This window comes from Chanodichthys erythropterus, chromosome 17 (assembly GCF_024489055.1).
Source record: "Chanodichthys erythropterus isolate Z2021 chromosome 17, ASM2448905v1, whole genome shotgun sequence".
Lineage (NCBI taxonomy): Eukaryota > Metazoa > Chordata > Actinopteri > Cypriniformes > Xenocyprididae > Chanodichthys > Chanodichthys erythropterus.
The window spans coordinates 20,632,105-20,655,685 of NC_090237.1; the positions used below are offsets into that span (position 1 = coordinate 20,632,105).

The 23,581-nt window shown below is 38.1% G+C and overlaps 1 protein-coding gene across 1 annotated transcript; it reads right to left on the reverse strand.

The window, feature by feature from the left end:
• Positions 1-1,046: 1,046 nt before the first annotated feature.
• On the reverse strand, positions 1,047-23,434 carry gpr4 (G protein-coupled receptor 4). Its single transcript, XM_067365462.1, has 2 exons — positions 23,189-23,434; positions 1,047-3,853 (listed from the first exon to the last, which is right to left on the reverse strand). The coding sequence occupies exon 2, from the start codon at positions 3,444-3,446 to the stop codon at positions 2,334-2,336; it is 1,113 nt and encodes a 370-aa protein (XP_067221563.1). The 5' UTR covers positions 3,447-3,853; positions 23,189-23,434; the 3' UTR covers positions 1,047-2,333.
• Between the last annotated feature and the right edge of the window lie 147 nt (positions 23,435-23,581).

Genomic DNA, 23,581 nt, shown 5'->3' on the forward strand with positions numbered 1-23,581 from the left:
ATGAAATTCCTGCTCTCAATTCAATTGAGTTTGTTCAATTAGTTATTTTTTGAGTGCATTTTTGGGTGAGGGGCTGCATTCCCATATGTTGTATCCTTTTTATTTAAATGACAGTCTGATGATTAATGAAAAAATGTGTTCACCTTATGTAATCAACATAACATTATTAAGTAAACTGCACATATAAATATTATGTAACAATGACATTCAAATGATTTGTATTTACTCAAAGATTTTGTCAGCTTTACTTGAATTTCTTTTGTTCATTCAACTAAATAGTTTTTTGTACAAATTACTCAATATTGTTGCGTGGAACAACTTGACACTTATTTTTTAAGTAAATCCAACAATTCATTTTTTTGAGTGCAGTTCAAAAAGCTTACGCTACGTCCTTCGCCTTCCGTATTCAACTTATGAATGCGACGCCAGTTTACACTTTCTTCGTAACTTGAATACGGAAGGCGGTCTGGCGGAAGCTAGATATTTTACTTCATAACTTGTTAAATATGATTTTTTTTTTTTTTTTTTTTTACTCAAATGAATCGTTTCGCCTCAGAACATCCCCCCGGATGTTTATGGATGGAGGCACTTTCTTCAGCTCATACTCCTTTGGTAATGCTTACTGCCATTATAAAGCTTGGATGCATCAGGATATTTATTAATATATCTCTGATTTTGTTCTTCAGAAAAAAGAAAGTTATATACACTTTGGATGGCTTGAGGGTGAGTAAATCTTGGGGTAATTTTTATTTCAAAGTGAATTAATCCTTTAACGTATTACCAAGAAAACAATGTTTTTAAAACATTTTTTAAAAACTGGATGTTTTGAATGTTCGGAGAACATTGTTTTCATAACTTAATGGGAACATTAGCAAAATGTTCTTTCAAAACATATTTTTGTTAGCTGGGATATAACTTTCACTTATTTATTTACATATAACTCTTATTTCCATTTACAACATCTGTTGCCAAAGAAAGAATTTACCAGAGCTATTTAAAGAAATGAGCTTAGCACTACACAACAGAAGAACGACTGACGTGTTTTATTTTGGCATAACAGCAAATCCATTACATTGCACTTTCTCACTGCTGACATTCAGGACTTACAGTTTGGTAGGCTGAAACAGGGCACCTGGAGACCTAATGAAGAAAAAATGTAAACAACAGCAAAGCCCATTGTTTGGAAACTGTTTCCATTTTGTGTATCTGTGGGCCACCGTACATAAAGTATTCCAAACAAGAGATGGCTGAGAAACATGCCCCTCCAGACAGAGTTTGTTAAAGAATCTTAAGACTTTATACAGCGTATTAAGACATGTCACATTAAATAGCCCTGCCGGTATTTGTGTTGACTGTAACATTATTGGACTTAAAATGACAAATAACATCAAAATAGGGATAGTAGAGTATATTTCCTGCAAACTCTATAAGAACAGACAGAAATGGCAGGCATATATAAAACATTCAAGAGGAGAAGGGATTCTGACATCAACACTTCGCTGACTTCAAGTAATCCTCATCATAGACAGTGTTTCTGGGTAAAACTTGAGGTACACATAGGTGTTGGTGTAGCTATCTTGAGAAATTGCACCTTCATGTACAGCAGCCCAAAAAGTATTTACACTTAAGTTTCAAATGTTGTTTCACTTTTCTTTAGTGTGAAACACAAAAGAAGATAATGTGCCAATTGTTTTTGTTTATGAAATTTTGTTTTTGTATGGTTTGTTTTTGTAATGAAAGTAACTGGGGTCCAAAACATCACCGTTGGACCCGATTTAGTTTTATTGTATGGACAAAAAAACAAAACAAAATACAGAGACATACAAAGTACCTTCTTTTATACTCCACAGAACCTGTTGGTTAAGCCAAAAGTATACTTCGGTTTTTACACATACACTAGGGTATGTGTACAGTGTGTGTGACGTAAATTTAATCATCGGCACAGTATGTGTGTATACGCACAGACATGTGATCTCGAACATACATCTTGAATTCTGCCCCGGCCCCTTTGTTTCACAGTGGGAAAAGAAACAGATGAGACAACAACAATTTACTGGAGACGACAACAATACACGACCACATTGACAAGAGCTTGTGTGAGGCGTTTAAGGGATACATGCAATAAACAATTTATTAAAAGACATTTTTATCAGTCATAACTTCTGGAGAGAAATAGCAGAGACACTTTCCAGTGTGTTTGTACATCATCAAATGCAGTACACGTTGAAAGACGTCCAGCTGTACACATACGCTACGCGTTCATGTCAAAACTGAAGTATTCTTTGGGCTTTGAAATTGCACTTGATTTAATATTTTGCTATTGAAATTTACATTTACAATTGACATTTAACTTCATTTTTAACACTGAGAATGGTCATTTGAAGGCACTCGTCTTTGAGTGCTTCAATGTCAGTTTTATAGGCATTAGTTTTGACATCACTGTAGAAATCAGGCTTCTTCATGGCCAGAGGCGTCTCTACGGTGATGGATGCCCCCATAAGCGCCTCTGGGCTTTGGCCCCGCTGGAAGAGACCCAAGAGGGTGGCCAGGGCCCGGCCCACGTCATGACGGGCCCCTTCGTTGACGAAGCAGTAGAGGATTGGGTCCGCCACGCAATTGAGGCTGGTGAGCGCCAGAGTCACGTGATAAGCACCAAACAAGTTCTCCTCGGCGCCACAGTCGCAGGGATTGCTGAGGAAGAGCACGCTGCGCCACAACAAGAGGACGTGGTAGGGAGCGAAGCAGAGGAGGACGATGAGGATCAAACTGAGGGCCAGCCTCTTAATTTTAGCCTTCTCCTGTCGCTCGGTGGAGACGTTACCGTGCACGGCTCTCAGGATGCCTCTGTACGCGGCCAGCATCGCACCCCAAGGCGCCAAGAAGCCGAGGAAAGTGCGGTAAAGGTTCATCCCGGCCACCCAGTCCTGCATGGGATACTTCTCGAAGCAGAAGGTGTGGTTGAAGCGGTCCTTGAAAAGTTCGTCATGGAAGAGAGGCGCAGAGTTAGCCACTATTTCGGTTATCCATACAACGGCGCTGACCAGTAAGGCTGTTTTGACCCTGCGGACTTTGGCGAATTTCAAGGGATGAGCCACCGCCAAGTAACGATCCACAGATATGCAGCAGAGGAAGGCGATGCTGACGTAGATGTTGGTGTAGAAGATGAAACCGAAAAGCTTACAGGACACTTGACCGTGGATCCAGTTGTCGTGGTGAACAAAATAGTCGATCCAAAGTGGCAAAGTGGCTATATACAAGAGGTCAGCCACCGAGAGGTTCATCAAGTAGATCCCCAGCTCGTTCTTCTGTCTGACCTGCATGTACGCGGCCCACAGGGCCATGCAGTTGGTGGGGAAGCCAAGGACGATGACGATAATATACAGCGCCGGCTGGAAGAACTGGTCTATGTTCGAGTCAACATTGCACGAGGTTGAGATGTTACACATGGTCTTTTCGCTTCCTCAGAGCCTTATATAATCATTCAAATTGGCTGAGCTTTCTACGGTCCAAACTCAAGCCATGTTTAAAAATAAGATTAGAAAGTCAGAAGGTTTCCGTTTTGCTTTCATGTATTGTATAGTGACAGTAACACTGTAGCCCACTCTGGTCTAGCATGGTGGGCCTGATGTGTCACATGTCTCTACCACATTTCATGGCTAGTGTTTCAACCTCTCGGAGGGCTCAGAGGTCAAAGACATGACCACAAAAGAACATGCCATTAATCCTTGTGAACTGATCACCTTGGAGGGGTCTCATGTAGGGTCAGGGTTTTTTCAGCAGTATGAAATGGTCAACTTTATCTATGAAGGACGCACAATGATTGATCTTCTTTGGTCCGTCCAACAACATCCATCTGCAAAAGACGAAAAAGAGCAATTATGTGAGGTTCAGAAGTCACATGCTTCATTATTTATGATTTGCTGCACTGTTTGTGATCTTTGTTGTTGTTGAGAAATGTCCTTCCAGGGCGCGGCGTATTTGTTAGATTATATTTGCTCTGTGATACAATGAGCGTGTGTTTTCCTATTCCCACCTCTAACCTTGGTCACCCTCTCATTAGCATATGTTTGTTTGGAGTTCAACTGAATTAACATTTATTGCAAAGCTCCATCTTGTTTTCCAAGGTTTGTATCTGCTGGTACAGAATCACTATCAGGAAGTTTCTTTCTGAACAGCCATTTGTGCAGGTCTTGGTATGGTATGTAGGAGGTATTTTCTCTCCCTAGATCAAGCAGATTATAAGTACCTGTCAGCATGAGGAAATATGATATAAATTAAACAGAGCAGAACATTATGGCTTGACAGGTGACCTTGCATATGCAAGCCACTTTTACAAAACCTTTCAGATTTATACAGTATCCCTGACAAAAGAGCCTCAACAATAAGGTTTTTTTTCTGCTAGACCAACACAAAATATATATAAATTAAACACTTAAAGATTTTAAAGTAATAATCTATATGTATTTAATAATTTTACAATTTAATAATTTACAATTTCTCTTTTAAAATGTATAAATTTTACATTTATTATCATTTATTATTATCGTTTAATTATATATATATATATGACAAATGATGGAAGTGAATGTGGAAAGTGCTTGTATTATTAAAAGAATAATAATTTTATTATATATATATATATATATAATATATATATATATATATATATATATATATAATAAAATTATTATTTTTTTAATAATACAAGCACTTTCCACATTCACTTCCATCATTTGTCACTCAACATGGATAACAAGCAGCCTTTTTGTAAATGGTGTTGTTGTTAAACCATAGTGATGTGGAACAGCTACAGTGCCTGGAGTTAAACCAAGCTTGCTGTTTGCTTCCGATTGTTTATAGATTCACAAAGAAACTTTGGCTGTGCATATGAGATAAATGAGAGATGCTAGTGTGCAAACTAACTGGGTAGCAATGCATGTGCATCTCTTAGCATCCATATAACAAAAAAGACTGCACAATATTACATACAAGTAAATTAATTGAATATTCCACAAAATGCATCTTGTGTAGTTTTAGGTCTTTACTCTTAAAGTAAATGTAACTAATTTTATAACTCCCAAGCGAGTCAGTGTTCAGTTTCAAAGGAAATTGCTAAACAATGTGAAGAAATGACTCAATGTGATTCAGGCTCTAGGGATAACGGGCAACATTCCTAAACCATAAAACAGATCAGGTTATTCTGAACTAAAATCATTTCCTCAGAATAACTGAGACTCCACATTTTCCTTGGAAATGACACATTTTTAATGTACAGACTGAGCCATGATGAAAACTTGAACTCAGAGGTTTATAAAAGATTCCTCATGATCAGTGTTGGGGAAAGTTACTTTTAAAAGTAATGCGTTACAATATTGTGCAATACTCCCTAAAGAAGTAACTAATTGCATTATTACTTTTTCTCATCTGGGCTGGGATTGCTTGTTTTTTATTAACAAAAGAAAAAAGATCTATTTTTGGCAAATATAAAGGCCCTTTCACACCAAAAGTGAAATGAATAAGCCTCAGGCTGAAGGAAAATACAAATTCAGGCCTGTACAGTAAAGGGTGCCGCTCAAAAAAACCTTTCAACTGTGCTGCCATTCTGGATTTCAGAAGAATAGGAAGCAAGAGAAGAAAATTCAATACTCTTACTTCATTAATAAAAAAAAACTAAAAATTAAACACAAATGTGATGTTTAACTAAAGTGATTTTTGCTTATTAGTATGGTTGAATTTGATCATCGAATGTCAGCAGCAAAGACATTGGTTAATAAAGTGAGATTAAATACATCAAGTATATTTTGTGTAGTTTAACATTTAATTACTGCATGTTTGTGTAATATTCAGATTTTGCATTTCACTTTCAGGAACACTGAATCTGTTTTTGTGCAAATGAGATGAGTAAATTCATGTTCACATTTACTCTAGAACTACAATAACCATCATGTTTACACAGCGCACAAAACACCTCTGCACTTATGATATCTATCAACATAAGAGCTGTCAGTCAATAAATGGGAAAATAAAGTAACTTGCGTTACTTATTTAAAAAAGTAACTCAGTTGTAAATTTAAAAGTAATGCGTTACTAAGTTATTTTAAAAAAGCAATCTGAAATCTGAATATGTAACTCACATTACTTGTAATGCATTACCCCAACACAATAAAAAATTTATATTTTTTCACAGATTAACAGTACAATATTTCTGTGCTTTTAAAATATTAATAATTGCGATATTAAATTATTAATATTAAATTATTTTATACATATTAAAAATTTAAAAGTACTATAATACTTAGGCTATTAATTAATTTAATACTTTTAAAATGGATGTTTCAACATGATTTAAACCTCTTTAAGGATAGTTAAACCATTTTCTTTTATGTTCTGCAGAAGAAAGGAAGTCATACAGGTTTGGAACAACATGAGGGTGAGGAAATGATGACAGAAGTTTCATTTTTGGGTGAATTAACCCTTTAGGAAGGTACCATTGCACCATTTTAGTGATATAAAGCAGAAAAAAAACATTTATTTCAATTGTTCCTTATATGTTAATTATTTTTTTCCCCAAAGACATAGATTTCCATATTTTCCCATTTAAGTAGATGCATTTTCTTAACTGAAAATAGCTGCCTTGGAGCGTTACTGATACCAATGACCTGGTTCACCTTAAAAGGATTTAGTTTGTATAGAATCATACTGCTGTTGTGATAAGATTAGTATATTTGTCAATGTTGCAATGCCAAAATCAAAATGGACTAATGTTTTACATAAGATGCAAGACAAATCAATTAACACACACACAATTTTGCACTGTTTTAGGAAATAAACACAACTTTACTCTAAACCCAGTGTTAAAAATGACCTGCACTTTATTTTTATCACAATTTCTGACTCTGAAAGGTTTGAGATTGATTTCAAAACTTGTGATGTGTTAAAAAACACCTTATCATGCCTGTCACCCACCATCACAGCATCCAGTCAAAAACAGTGAAACAACAGATCAGGTAGCAGAGCGCTTCCCTAGTGTGTCACCAGTCTTAAGATATTGCTTATGAGCCTGATGCTTTTCAATCAGTAGGAAATATGAGATAACAGCAGAGGTCTGCTGCCCTGCCTGGGGCCAGAAACGGTGACGGATACGCCAACAGGGGCTTAAAAATCACTGACCTAATCCAATCTGTCATTCTGCTCCAATATCAATACCTCACAGTGGCAGATAACAATGTATCCTTTAATAGAGAAAAACTGAAATCACTACAGGGTAAGTAAGATTTAAAGATGATGGAATGTAAACCACTGGAAAGTTGTCAACCCGACTTCATTTTCATTCAGGTTGGGAGATAAAAAGCGAGGGGGGACAGAACTGGCTGGGATGATGTAAAAAAAGATCTCTCCGATAAAATATGCAGTTTGTGTGCATTTACAATTCTTGATAATATCAAAGTTTGCATTACACAAAATATCTTTTAAAACAGTGTAAACAAATACATCTGGCCTTTGTCCATGATCACTGTGGGAACATAAAGCGCAGAATCAAACCTGCTTCTCTATTTTCCCTCTATATGAAGCACCGAGACGTCAGACCCAATCTCCCATAAATCTCCCAAATGAGGCAATGAATAATCAGGGACACCTGCACAACAGTAGTGGTCAGTGATACAGTGAAACGTCTCAATATTGATGCTCTAGAGTAAAAAATGAGTCTCCATAGTCTCTAATGAGACAAGAAAATGTCATGGAGTCATTGAAAACACATATCTCAGAAGAGGGCTGCTCAATAGAACTGGAATAATGTCTGGAAAAACCTGCATAACAGAAATAACAGCAAAGTTAGAGCTGCACAACTAACTGGATACAATCTAGGCTGTGATTACAGCTACCACAATTACGTAATTGAGAAAAGTGTTGATTACAGTATTCCATCTCAGTTTACTACCATTGCATAATGGCCAATCAGTGCTGTTTAAATGAGCCTCCGGTATACCTATCAGTAAAGACATCTGTTCCTAATGTGTTTGAAGTGAAATGCAGGGCTCAAACATTTCTGTGAATCTCTGTTAATGACCAAAAATAGTTTAAAGTAGAAAATAGTAGAAAGTGTTAAATAACATGGTTGCATCATTGGCTTTCTCTAATTTACTTAAAATGTACTCAAAATATTATCATAACCTGAAACCTGTTGCACTGTGTTATACCACCAGAGTGATTAAGTCTCACTTTTTTAAAGGTGGCCAAGAATGCTTTTTCACAAGATGTAATATAGTCTAAGGTGTCCCCTGAATGTGTCTCTGAAGTTTCAGCTCAAAATACCCCATAGATTTTTTTTAATTATTTTTTTTAACTGCCTATTTTGGGGCATCATTAACTATACACTGATTTTGGCAGCGCCGCCACGTTAAATGGCGTGCTCCCTGCCCGACTATATTACAGTGCATTTACAAATTTCACACAGCTAATATAACCCTCAAATGGATCTTTACAAGATGTTCGTCATGCATGCTGTATGCATGCTTCGAATTATGTGAGTAAAGTATTTATTTTGATGTTTACGTTTGATTCTGTATGAGTTTGAGGCTGTGCTCTGTGGCTAACGGCTAATGCTACACTGTTGGAGAGATTTATAAAGAATGAAGTTGTGTTTATGAATTATACAGACTGCAAGTGTTTAAAAATGAAAATAACGACGGCTCTCTTGTCTCCGTGAATACAGTAAGAAACGATGGTAACTTTAACCACATTTAACAGTACATTAGCAACATGCTAATGAAACATTTAGAAAGACAATTTACAAATATCACTAAAAATATCATGATATCATGGATCATGTCAGTTATTATTGCTCCATCTGCCATTTTTCGCTATTGTTCTTGCTGACTTACCTTGTCTGTGCACATATCCAGACGTTAATACTGTCTTTCCTTGTGTAATGCCTTGAACATGGGCTAACATATATGCAAATATTGGGGTCATACATATTAATGATCCAGACTGTTACGTAACAGTCGGTGTTATGTTGAGATCTGCCTGTTTTTCGGAGGTCTTTTAAACAAATGAGATTTATATAAGAAGGAGGAAGCAATGGGGTTTGAAACTCACTGTATGTCATTTCCATGTACTGAACTCTTGTTATTTAACTATGCCAATATAAATTTGTAACACGGTTAGTAGATATGGGAAGAAGGAGGCGGGAACCGGCGAACATTCAACAAAACTTTAATTCAAAATAAACAAAGAACAAAACGAAAGTAATGCCGGCAGACCCTCGCGGACGTCTGCCGGCCACACAAACATAATAAAACATAAAATAAAGTCCAGGCCTGGTCCTCTCTCGTCCTTCACTGATGTCGCTCCTCCTTTTATGCCTCCGGAGCTCCTCCGTGAGAGACTCGAGGCCGGCACGCCTCGCAGGTGACGCTCATTATCACTCGCGTCACCGGCCTCGCGCCGTTCCCTCACGGCTCTCGCCCGCCCTGCTCGTCACATACCCCCAACGCCCCTCGCAGGCCGGGGGGTACCTCCGAGACTGCGCTTTACTCCCCCCCGGGGCCTGTCTCGGCGGCCGCAGCACCTGGGGGTAAGGACAGACGAGACGAGAGAAAGGAGACGGAAGCAAGGGGAGCGACAGGACGAGAGAGAGGGAGAGAGGAAAAAGAAAGAAAAAAAAAATGCTGGGTCCGGCTCCCAGACACACTGCCGCTCGGTCCTCAGCCTGCCAAGAGGCTCTTCTTCGCGGTGCCATGCGGTGGCACTGGACGCTCGGTGGACGGCCCGATCCTCGACCGCCTCCTGGCGGCCGGCGATGGCTCCTCCGACTGAGGGCAGCCGGCAGCGAGTCCCCCGTCCCCTGCTCCTCCCCTTCATGGCGGACGGCAGCAGGCTCCGGCCCACGGCAGACGGCGGCGACTCCTCCGCTCCCTCCAGGTCCAGGACGGCAGCCACCCCACCTCGTCCCAGGAGCACGGCATCCGGGTCTCCGTCCCACCTTTCACAAGGCTCCAGCACCACCGCCTCGGGCAGCCTTTCGCGGTCTTCACTTCCGCGCTGCCCGAACTCCGCAGCACCGCGATCCCCCTCAGCAGCGAGGGCTCTCCGACAGCATGTCCCTCCTTCCTCCCGGGTTTCGGCACCAATGTAACACGGTTAGTAGATATGGGAAGAAGGAGGCGGGAACCGGCGAACATTCAACAAAACTTTAATTCAAAATAAACAAAGAACAAAACGAAAGTAATGCCGGCAGACCCTCGCGGACGTCTGCCGGCCACACAAACATAATAAAACATAAAATAAAGTCCAGGCCTGGTCCTCTCTCGTCCTTCACTGATGTCGCTCCTCCTTTTATGCCTCCGGAGCTCCTCCGTGAGAGACTCGAGGCCGGCACGCCTCGCAGGTGACGCTCATTATCACTCGCGTCACCGGCCTCGCGCCGTTCCCTCACGGCTCTCGCCCGCCCTGCTCGTCACAAAATTCAATTTTTGATTCTAGGGCACCTTTAAAGATCTCTTGTGTTTATGGCTGTAAGGGTGGGTCTATGTTGAGGGGTGCCTCCCAAAGACAAAAACTATCAGAAGATGTTAGTTTAATTCACAAATTCTCCACTCTGTTTGATAGATACGTAATCCAGCAGATACATGACACTTCTTTAAAAGAAATGGAAGCTGTATGGATTCAAATATATAAAGCATGATTAATGCACAAAATAGTTTTTTTTTTTTTTTCAGCAACTGATCAGAGAAAGGAGGTGCTTGATTCAATGTGTCTATTTACAGTAAATGCAAATAGCCCCCCTTCTTGACAAAGGCTATTTACACTAACTCCGCCCACCAATGTCTGGTTGGGCCAGAAACAATTACAAAAGAAACCGAGCTAGTAACAGGAGCAGTGGTGTGGAGAGTGTGAATCATCCTTTTTCTGAACTCATCCTTCTCCATTTTCCCAGCACACATCAGATCAGAATAGCATTGATTTTAAATGAAAATCAAGAAAGAATTTGAAAAGTGGAAATAAAGTGCCTAACGGGTATTTAATAGTAGGAATAAAGTGTTTATCAGTTAGTTAGGGGTAGGTGTAGGTTTTATAATAGGTAGGCTACATTGTCCCATTAAGACGACATCCATTTACCGATTTTATTAAATATAAACATTTATACTCAATGTGTTGATATCATTGCATACTGTTTTATAATGTACTACTAGTATCTGCCACTATTTGAACTAAGTATAAATTGCATCTAACAACTATTTACACTTAGTGCAAAGAAAATATTGTTATTTTTACTTAGTTTAAATAGCATATAGTTAAGAAAACACTGCTATTTTCACTTAATGCAAATAGCCACTGCCTTCATTCTAACTCAAACTTTGGGACATGTGTCCAACATGTGATTTGTGCCACTATGGCACACTGAGTGTACGCTATTTTTGCCAACTGTCAGCATCAGTGACTACACACACTTGCATCATATTTTCACCAGAAATAGAGGGGCAGTTCACCCAAAAATGAAACTTCTGTAATAATTAACTCACCCTCATGTTGTTCTAAAAATGTTTGCATTTCACAAAAGGAATATTTCTATATATATATAATCAAAATACAATTGACAAATCCAAAAGCTTCCTTCCCAGACAAAGATTAAGCAATAATGTCAAAGATACAGAACATTCAGAACTTATTTAAAAACACAAGTTTCTGATCTATTAGGACATACTGCCCAAGGGTAGAGCGTGTTGCATTAGAAACATTTAGCAGTCAACAACTATTGCTATTTCCAAAAATAATCCATTATAGAAGCTAGGCAGGACAACATGGGTTTCCTGCGTACATACAAATAAATGATAATTAATTCTTGCAAAATGTTATCACGTTCCGAGAAAGCCCGTTTAATTAGGTTCAATTTTAAGTGCTTCTAAATACGGTAATTATCTTAATCAAATCAGCCTTATTCCCAACGGCTCAAATGTCAATTTTGTTATCCGCTTCTGTGGATACAGTTTTCGATTTGTTGTGCGAAACACTTTATTTGTGTGACAGACATGGTACGTGCAGAGAAAATTAATAGGAAAAGGAAGTCTTTGGACACTTGACCCATGAATGACCTGATCTCCCAAGGCACTGGCTATGTCATGAAATGACAAATGTTGTTATTTTCCAGTTTGAAGAACGAAATGATGGCTTCTGTAAAGTAACATGCGAAAACACCTTCTAAAACAAACTGTTGCATACATGATGTAACGACTTGCATTTTTTCTGTGCGCAAGCATAGCTAAGAGTGACAAACTAGTCTTGGATGCTGCCAGATAGATTGTATCAGAGCCATTAACAGCTTTATATTTTGTGACAGTCGTCCCTGTGGTTCACCCTGTAGGGTCATGCTAAATAATGAGTGTAAACACAATGGCCTTAACAAGACCCTTCTTGCCTTGAATCTCCCCCTTACTGCTCTGATGGGAAAGACCCCAATGTTATCACAGCACCCTCACAATAACAAATACAGTTAGTATTTGAAGAGGAGAGCTGGCAGCTTTCCAATCAGGAGGTGCTGAGAGACGTGTCTTTCCGCTATTTCTTAATGAAAGAGCTGGAGAGAGATGGGGAGAGAGAGGAAGAGGAAGACAGAGCGAGAGAGAGAGGCATTCAGAAAAGAGGCCTAATCTAAAATAGAAGCGACTGATTATTCATTTATTCCCTCATTAGAGGGAGATCAGATCAAGGATACAACAGCCAGGCCTGGCAAAACTCCTGGACGCGCAACAGACACCGGGGTCAAACGAGGTTCATTAAAATGTCCACGGGAAGGACAAAAGGACAGCTAGATAAAACCTTACTAGATATGAAGCCCATATCAAAGGTGACAACAGATGTACTCTTTTATAGTTTATAGATACACAATGATGCAAATCTAAATATATATTTCTCATAATTTCCAATTATTCTTGTTTAGTAAGTTTTGTGCAGTTGTGGTACAAATAAAAACGCCAGAAAATGACCTGTATTCCACGAAAGTGGAAAGTTCTACAACAGGCTGAGTGATTCAAAGTTGTTCCTGAAATCGCCAGAAGCAAGAGCTCCGTCAAGAGCAGCTCTCAGAAACCATTTCTTTCCAAGAAAAGTCATCCTATTAAATCTTAAAAGTCCTTTAGTTTTCTCTCAAAGCTTACACACACAAACCAAACAGGTTGTTTCACCACAGTTATTACATCCCACATAATGAGGGAAAAACATACATGTGAAAAACAGCAGCTGCAAATGAACAAATGCAGGTGAGATCCACCATAAGCATTATGGAAATAAATCATTTCTGTTTTCACTTTTTTTAGTGAATTTTGAGCAAGTAGAGTAAAAAAAGTGCTAATTTTCCCAATAAAAAAGACTGTAAGACATACATCAGTATATTTACATCTCTCTAAATATTAATATTGGCGTCAACCATTAGAAAAACCCATTTTGGTCAACTATATATAATAATATGCTTCTTTTCAGAAGCATATTTGAAATAAAATTCAGAGAAGAAGCACATTTGTCCTGTCCTTTAAGACTACTGCATTCACTGCTGTCATATCAGGTTCATGCCTAGCCCTGGAGAATACAGAAAAAGGGGAGGTCAAGTCCTGTGGTTAACTGCTTTTTCTAGATTGTTGACTGGTGAGATTTGACACCTTTCCCTGCAGGTATCCCACCAATTTCTTCATCCTTTTTAATGCTGATACCTTTCAAAGAAAGAAAAATGTCTACTTGGTGATAGACACACACACACACACACACTTGTGGGGACTCTCCATAGACGTAATGGTTTTTATACTGTACAAACTGTATATTCTAACCCCTTACACTAACCCTACTGCTAAACTGAAATATTTGTATATGATTTATCATAATTTACATACAGTTTGATGACTATTATTTTCTATAATTATTATGCAATTAGATTTTAAGACCTACATGGAATATTTTTATTATTAAACATTTATTTGTCACATTGAAAAACCATGCCTTCAATAAGTGAAAGCATAAAGATGATTAAAAAGATCACTTAACCTTATACATTCATATAATAACCTTTGTGATTAATTACCATTTCTGAGTGAAATGTTGCTTTAAGATTATCTAATTATTTATTTCAGACAATTATTAATTGTTCAAATATGCATAATTATACTTGCCCTTCTATTTAAAGGTGCAATAATAAAGGCGTGTCATAAATTGACATTCATGTCACAAAGCAACTTAAATTAAACATGTAATATATTGTTTGTAATTTATTATAGACATCATATACACAAAGCACAGAATAAGTTTACTGTCAACTAATATTTTCCCACTTAAGCTTTTAAAACGAAGCCTATCATTCTGAACTCAACACCTGCTATGTACTTCCTTAGATATTAGTCATAAAATCCACAAAGGTCATGACAGTCATACATGTTATGGGACGAATAAAAAAGGAACAGGGACTGTCTGTGCTGGTCTAACAGTACATTTTTATACTTATTTAATAACACATACACACTTTTTTTTTTTTAAATCAGCAATTGCAGAACAGGTCAATGTGTCAGAATTATATTTAGCGATTAGTCTAGAACAGAGCGTATTAATATATTCCTGATGTTATCCAGACATGTTCTCCCTGCAGCAGTCTTTCCTGTCCTAGCGTGACGGTTTAGTGGAAAAAACAGAATCATTCAAAGATAAATGTAATTACAGACAGACTTACAGCATTCTGGTCTTGCGGTCTGCATTAGCCAATAGTACAAAAGAGCTGATGAAGGTGTCATCACCAGTGATGAATATTATGGTCATTTTCTTTGAAACCTGGCTCCTTTAAGTGTGACATGGTGACTTCAGTATGATGATAGTGGTGCAAGAAGCCCCAACTAAACTTTTTTTTACTGCCAGGACGCACCTGGCTGTTCAAACAGCAGAGGCTTTTAACACGAGAACATTGGGCAACTGAAAGGGAACTAATTCAATTGGGTCTCAAACTGCTCAGCATGATGAATAAGCAGGTAGCTAGGCAGGACACAAACTACCTGGTGTCTACCTGAGGGCATAACCAGATCATTCACCGCACCATGCCGGTGCCCACTGATGCTGCCATGTCACAGTTTAAAAACGCCTTTCAATTCAGCAATGTTTGTTGTTCACAGATGCACAACTAGACAGAAAAATCAAGCTGATCGACTTAAATAGCTCTGAGTTCAGTGAGCACAAGGCCAGGCAGCAAACAATAAAATGCCAATTAATAATATTAACACAATGCTTAAATATTATACATGATGATGGCATGAAAGTGATAGAATCACTTATTGTCCTTATCTGTGTAAAGTTACATCCAATTTTTTTCTACTCCAGTAAGGGAACATTTACATGCAACACACTACACCCACATTTTGTTTGTATTGCATAACTAGTAGTTCATGCACCATGAAAAGTAGTCCCATGTCAAAAAGGATGATGAAGACAACTTAACAGTATATTATATATATATATATATATATATATATACACACAAACCCGATTCCAAAAAGTTGGGACACTGTACAAATTGTGAATGAAAAAGGAATGCAATAATTTACAAATCTCATAAACTTATATTTTATTCACAATAGAATATAAATAACATATCAAATGTTGAAAGTGAGACATTTTGAAATGTCATGCCAAATATTGGATTTCATGAGAGCTACACATTCCAAAAAAGTTGGGACAGGTAGCAATAAGAGGTCGGAAAATTTAAATGTACAAATAAGGAACAGCTGGAGTACCAATTTGCAACTTATTAGGTCAATTGGCAACATGATTGGGTATAAAAAGAGCCTCTCAGAGTGGCAGTGTCTCTCAGAAGTCAAGATGGGCAGAGGATCACCAATTCCCCCAATGCTGTGGCAAAAAATAGTGGAGCAATATCAGAAAGGAGTTTCTCAGAGAAAAATGCAAAGAGTCTGAAGTTATCATCATCTACAGTGCATAATATCATCCAAAGATTTAGAGAATCTGGAACAATCTCTGTGCGTAAGGGTCAAAGCCAGAAAAACCATACTGGATGCCCGTGATCTACGGGCCCTTAGACGGCACTGCATCACATACAGGAATGCTACTGTAATGGAAATCACAACATGGGCTCAGGGATACTTCCAGAAAACATTGTCGTGAACACAATCCACCGTGCCATTCGCCGTTACCGGCTAAAACTCTATAGGTCAAAAAAGAAGCCATATATAAACATGATCCAGAAGTGCAGGCGTTTTCTCTGGGCCAAGGCTCATTTAAAATGAACTGTGGCAAAGTGGAAAACTTTTCTGTGGTCAGACCAATCAAAATTTGAAGTTCTTTTTGGAAAACTGGGACGCCATGTCATCCGGATTAAAGAAGACAAGGACAACCCAAGTTGTTATCAGCGCTCAGTTCAGAAGCCTGCATCTCTGATGGTATGGGGTTGCATGAGTGCGTGTGGCAAGGGCAGCTTACACATCTGGAAAGGCACCATCAATGCTGAAAGGTATGTCCAAGTTCTAGAACAACATATGCTCCCATCCAGACGTCGTCTCTTTCAGGGAAGACCTTGCATTTTCCAACATGACAATGCCAGACCACATACTGCATCAATTACAACATCATGGCTGCGTAGAAGGATCCGGGTACTGAAATGGCAAGACTGCAGTCCAGATCTTTCACCCATAGAAAACATTTGGCGCATCATAAAGAGGAAGATGCGGCAAAGAAGACCTAAGACAGTTGAGCAACTAGAAGCCTGTATTAGACAAGAATGGGACAACATTCCTGTTCCTAAACTTGAGCAACTTGTCTCCAGTCCCTAGACGTTTGCAGACTGTTATAAAAAGAAGAGGGGATGCCATACAGTGTTAAACATGGCCTTGTCCCAACCTTTTTTGAGATGTGTTGATGCCATGAAATTTAAAATCAACTTATTTTTCCCTTAAAATTATACATTTTCTTAGTTTAAACATTTGATATGTCATCTATGTTGTATTCTGAATAAAATATTGAAATTTGAAACTTCCACATCATTGCATTCAGTTTTTATTCACAATTTGTACAGTGTCCCAACTTTTTTGGAATCGGGTTTATATATATATATATATATATATATATATAACATGGGCTTTACTAAATGATTCAATATGAGCTTAACATTTCAACTTTTAAACCCTCTGGAATGTCAGCTCACTATATCCATTGTAAGCGAGCTACTGGAACATAACTGGAAAGCACACAATGCCCAGGAACTGTCAAGCTCCAAAAAGGACAGCAAAAAAAGTTGTTTATAGTACTCATGTGCTATTTATGTCTTCTGAAGCCAATATGATTTATATCCTTTATGTGAGTAACAGACCAAAATTCAGCTTCCTTTCCCCCGTAGCTCTCAAGTGTCACTTCTGTTTGCATGTATTCAAACATAAATAGTTCTCATGCGTTTCATTACTGCAGCAATTTTGAAAATGTGCAAATGAGAGTCAAATTTTTGTGCTGCTGTATAGGGGGAGATTTTCAGTAAACAACAATTTCTGTATTCAGTCATATAGCAATATATATAATATATACTATATACTATATAGAGAGAGTTTTAAAAAATAACACAATTTGTATGGGGTTTTTAATGGCAATTGTATGTGCTGTTCGAAAGTTTGGGGTCGGTACCTTTTTTTTATGTTTTTGAAAGAAGTCTTATGCTTGCCAAGCCTGCATTTATTTGATAAAAAACATAATACTGCAAAAACAAAAAAAAAGTTACTTATTCCTGTGATGGCAAAGCTGAATTTTCAGCATCATTACTCCAGTATTCCGTGTCACATGATCCTTCAGAAATCATTCTAATATGCTGATTTGCTGCTCAAGAAACATTTCTTATTACTATCAATGTTGAAAATAGTTGTACTGTTTAATAATTCTGTGGGAAAGGATTCTTTGATGAATATAAAGTTCTTTTCTGTAACATTATAAATCTTTTATAAATGCCTTTTGATTTCCTAACAGTAGTGAAAATAAAAGTACAGCCTCGAATCTGGATATTGTTATTATCTCTTTTTGCGGATGAATAATCTCATTTCCTTATTTAAAAACGCCTATAACTTGTTGTGTAAGATATAAATGACATAAGCAAGAAAAAAAAAAAACTCAACTGACTTCCTGATATGTCTATTTCTCATGCAGACACACACATACACACAAGCAAATGCAAACAGTCAGAGATACACAAAACGAAACTTCTTAACCTTTAAAAAAACACACTAATGAACCTCTGTACTTGAGGTTATAATGACAATAAACGTTATGGGCTTCATTAGAATACACTTTTGAGAGAATGTATGAAATCCATATTAATTAAACAAATAATGGATTAAATTCTGATTTTGTCAAATCAAATCGCTACTCACTAAAAAGTTAAGCGATACTTAAATTCTTCCTTTGTAACCACCGCCTTTTTATTTGTTTTCTTATAAAAGTTTCTGAGATGGGCAATGTGCTTTACAAGGAACGGTCCATTATATCAGTACACAGCGTACACATAGCAGGCTGACCATGGCAGGTGAGCAGAGTAAGAACTGCTTGTCTCCCTTGGTATTGATTCAGGGCAGGTATTTAATCCTTTCCTAACTGTGTTTTATGCTCCAGTGGAGAGGCGGCCGTGTGTCTCTAGAGAGACCAGGGCAGGCATCCTGCAAGGCGAATTAATGACTTCAATAAAAGTGCCACATTTTCCACTCAAGTCCCCAGTCAAGAGTTTTATTGGTGAGGTTTAATTTGGCTTAAACTGGTCGGCCGCTTTAGGCACGGTCACAAATGCTAATCACCTTTACCCCGAATCGCAATTAAGAAGAGGTATCAACATGACGATATGTTTTTTGAAGACAGAAACCATGCAGAATGGGGAGAGAGAGTTCAACACTAAATTTGTGCCATGCTCACTCGGCCGGCTTCATGCTGTTTTTTGATAAAGCTCAGAGGAAACACCTCCACATTTCATCTGGTGCATCTGGTCCACTTCTGCTATTGTTCTGTTTCATCTGCGATTGTGTTGACAGGCTGTAACTTGGCAGCAATGTAGCACAGACGAGGAAATTGCTGGCACCTGCTAAGCAAAAAAACCAGCGCAATGTTTAAAAGGAAACTAGATGCAGTGTCATGCTGAGAAAAACTTCAAAGCAGAGAAGGATTAGTTTATGTGACACTGAAGTGGCCAAATAGTTTAGTAGGGTCAGGATAGGGTAAAGAGCTGAAAATCACTAACAAAAAAAGAGAAGAACTTCAAGAAAAATGTGCTTCAAGACTCACAACATTCTCACAAAAGTGTATTCAAATGAAACTGTAAATGATTGAATGTTTACTGTCATTATGTCCTCAAGCAAAAAGGTCATTTGTACATTTCTGGTAATTGTTTGTGTGTGTGCTTTCTCCTTTCCTACACTCTAAGTGATAGAAGCCATAGAAGAACCATTTTGGATTCCTCAAAGAACCTCTTAAAAAACATCCTTAAGGTTTGGTCATCATTTTTTTAAAACAGTATACCATTGATTGGCAAAATTTTGTAAGCAAAATCCAGCCTGGAAGCACTGAATGTAAACAGCGTATGAGAATGACACAGCAGAGAAGAAATTGTTGAATAAAGTCGTTATTTTTGTTTTGTTTTTGCACACAAAAAGTATTCTTGTTGCTTCATTAACTTCATCACTTCATCACGCTACATTAAGGTTGAACCACTGTAGTCACGTGGACCATTTAAACAATATCTTTATTAGCTTTCTGGGCCTTGAAAGTGGTAATTAAATTGCTGTCTATGGAGGAGCTCTCAGGATTTCATCAAAAATATCTTAATTTGTGTTCCGAAGATGAACGAAGGTCTTACGGGAGTGGAACCATATGAGGGTGTGTAATTAATTTTTGGGTTAACTAACCCTTTAAAAAAACAATTTAAGAATGTTGCATTATATTAATAGGCAGCGTGTAGGTTGAATGACACACTTCATTCATTATCTTCTAATAAAAGTCTGATAATAAAAACATAATAGGTCCTTCAAAAGTCCTTGTTGATAACATTGCTTAATGTTCATAATGAACATTAACTTGACAATAATTAACTCAGTCCAAACAACTTCTGAGCCCTAACTACACGAACAAAGAACATGCAGACAACAGCATTCATGTTTCAAAATTGTGAACAAGACATACATACCGATCAGGCATAACATTATGACCACCTTCCTAATATTGTGTTGGTCCAACTTTTGCTGCCCTGACCCGTCGAGGCATGGACTCCACTAGACCCCTGAAGGTGTGCTGTGGTATCTGACACCAAGATGTTAGCAGCAGATCCTTTAAGTCCTGTAAGTTGCGAGGTGGAGCCTCCATGGATTGGACTTGTTTGTTCAGCACATCCCACAGATGCTCGATTGAATTGAGATCTGGGGAATTTGGAGGCCAAGTCAACACCTCAAAGTTCTTGTTGTGCTCCTCAAACCATGAGCCATTTTTGCTTTGAGGCAGGGTGCATTATCCTGCTGAAAGAGACCACAGCCACCAGGGAATACCGTTTCCAAGAAAGGGTGTACAAAATGTTCACTTGCTGCCTTATATATCCCACCCACTAACAGGTGCCGTGATGAAGAGATAATCAGTGTTATTCACTTCACCTGTCAGTGGTCAGAATGTTATGCCTGATCGGTTCAGATTTAGAAGCTTATCTTATCAATCACTTGCTGTATTTTTAAACATTTTGATAGATAAAAGCTATAATTGTGTAAATGCCAAAAGAATGGTATAAACCATTGTTCTGAGCCATCCAAACCATCGACAATGACCTAACCTCGTATTTTATTCTCACACGTCAATACTGCCACAAGTGACTACACCAATAGCTTCACTAAAAGCTTCTACTTTTGTCCAGAGGACCACAAGGGGCTGAAGATTACAGCCAATACAGAACGTGTTGAGTTACACCGTCTAATGTGGAGAGAGACAAACAACAATGCGCTTCATCGGAGACCTGGTGGACTGTTAGCGTTTTCACTTTTTACATAACCCACTTGACATGGTGGGAATGTTTGCACAGGATTCTACTAATCCAGCCATTCAAAAATTCAGCATGGTTAATCATGATCTAGATCGAGCCTCCGGTTCTGAGAAGTGAGATGGGCATGCAAGATAAGCATATGTCTGATGTTGTAATATGATATAGCTTGACATATGGCATGTTTCTGCTGAAGCCAGTTTCAGGTTGCTAAACAGATCAAACCGCTCAATAGAACTCGCTGATACGCTTAGCATGCTGCGCACTTTACATCAGCGCTAGAGGTCTGTGCTTTTCCCATGAAAATGCATTGCATTTACGGTAGGTGAGGGGAAAAATTCTGACCACAAAAAACCTTATAGTTTCAGCAGTCATTAACCTCAACCTTTGCTGTGAACTGTTGGCGCAATAAAATCTGCCACTACTGTAGATGTTTCAAACTACAAATTACTCCACATATTTAATTATACACTTAAATGCTATGAGTTCATTAGTAAGTTTGAAAACAGCCACTTGTGGGGCCACCATCCCACTGGGTTATAGCTTTCCTCACACAATCTGGTGCTCAAACCAGACATTACCCTCGCAAAACACCCTCATTAGCTCAGGCGGGAGGCACCGGAGCAGACACCTCATTGGTTCAAGGGAAGATTACTCTTCTCTTCTAGTCATGCTTTTAATGTTAGTTCTTATCTCGCATCCCCAAGAGCGCAATTACTGTTTGCTTAAAAGGACTGATTAAATGTTGTGTTTGTTTCCTAACTAAACCAAGAGGGAGACACCATATTGGCCAAGACATTCCAGAAAACCGTTTCACGTGCCACACTGCCCTTTGCCTCTAAAAGATCAGCCACATGCTGGAGAGAACGAGATGCTGCGAGAAACAAAGTCAGCCACAAATTACAGCAAAGAGGAGAGAACAATACACATATCTCAAGTGCCGGGTTTAGATGCAGAGCCACTGTATTGAATTCCTATTGTATTACATATTACAGCTACAGAGCTGAAATGAAATATGAAACGCAACTGCCGTGGTGTCGTTTTCATATATTTTGATCATTTGCTGCCAAAAATGGATATGCAATAACTGTTTAACTGATGCTTTCCCATCACAAATGTAAATGAAATTATATTGCATTGTACACAATATAACTGACTTGCTGTAAACACTGTCAAAGGCCTTTTATAGCTTGTTAAATTGCTCATTAAATCGTGAGAAACGTAGTGTGCCGTTGCACACACTATAACCCACATGTGTTCGACAAAGGAATTCAGTTGAAAGCACACTCAAGCATCAAACTAAATGCATTTATACATAAGCTATTACAAACAGGACGACTGTTGTCATTTACAGTGACCCATTATTAAAAAGGTTAAATTTATGGCTCATGGATGGAAAACATTTGAAAAGCAGCTTCCATAAGTAGTGTGTTCCAAGTAGCCAATGTAAATGAGTCCATATCATGAATACATATGTAGGCTAAATAATGACTTCAACAATGAAAAGCTGACACAGATTTTTAAAGTGTGTTATTTTAGGCACTTTTCTTAAAATGTAAACAAAAATACATTAAATGAAGATTTCTTTGTGGCCTGTTGCAGTCTTTAGTTTCCATATCTGTTTTAGCACATATATCGATGAGGTACAATCTTAAAAAGTCAGTACAGTAAACATTTGCTTACCAAAACCTGGAAATTTGTTGAAGTATCAGCATTAAATTTTCATTTTAGACTGTCATAACCTCACCTCACAGCTTTTAATGACTAAATGAACTGTAAAACTGTCAACACTGACGCCATCAACTGTGTTACTACGTTTCATAGCTATTTCCCCATCATATATTAAAAAAATAACCTTTACGAAATGGAAAAGGCACCTCGTAGAATTACCCCAATAACTTTTATCATGTCTATGCATTATCAGCCTAACCTATTTATAAGCTCCATCATACGCCTAAATTACATAATATTAGATCTGAAAGGCACTTTAAGACGTGGCAATATAGCAAAAGTACAATTGTGTTGTAAAATTGTTCAACAGTAGGTTAGGAGCACTGATTTTAAAAGTATTTAATTCTTTCCTAATGAAAGAAAACAAGATATATGACAACCATTCATCCTAAGACTTAACATAACTCAAAGAAAAATCTAAATGATGACACTTACATGATAGTATGTCCGTAGGTCACTCACTCAGACTGACAGTGATAGAGGTGATGTTCTCTGTATCTCCAAACAGCACGCGCAGCGATATATAACAAAGCTCTCATTTCCCTAAGTGAAATTAAGCAAACATCGAGTACTATTTACATTAAGGCATTATTATCTTGGGTCTGTAGTTCATATCACGCCAGCGGATAAGCAGAGACTCTCGCGAAGTTGCAAAGCGCAAACTGAAAGTGAGCAAGCATGCAGCGCGCGGAGGTTGAGGAGAAATGTGACGTGCGTTATCCAACAGCAACACTGACTGTCCCATTGAAATACTTGCTGGCCATTTGAAATGGGATGCCACTAAAAGACACCCTGCTGATATGATGAAACTCTTATTTTTACGTTTAT

Bases quoted from the DNA above. Each gene is read 5' to 3' on its own strand.
- gpr4 (XM_067365462.1), bottom strand. From the start codon at position 3,446: ATGTGTAACATCTCAACCTCGTGCAATGTTGACTCGAACATAGACCAG.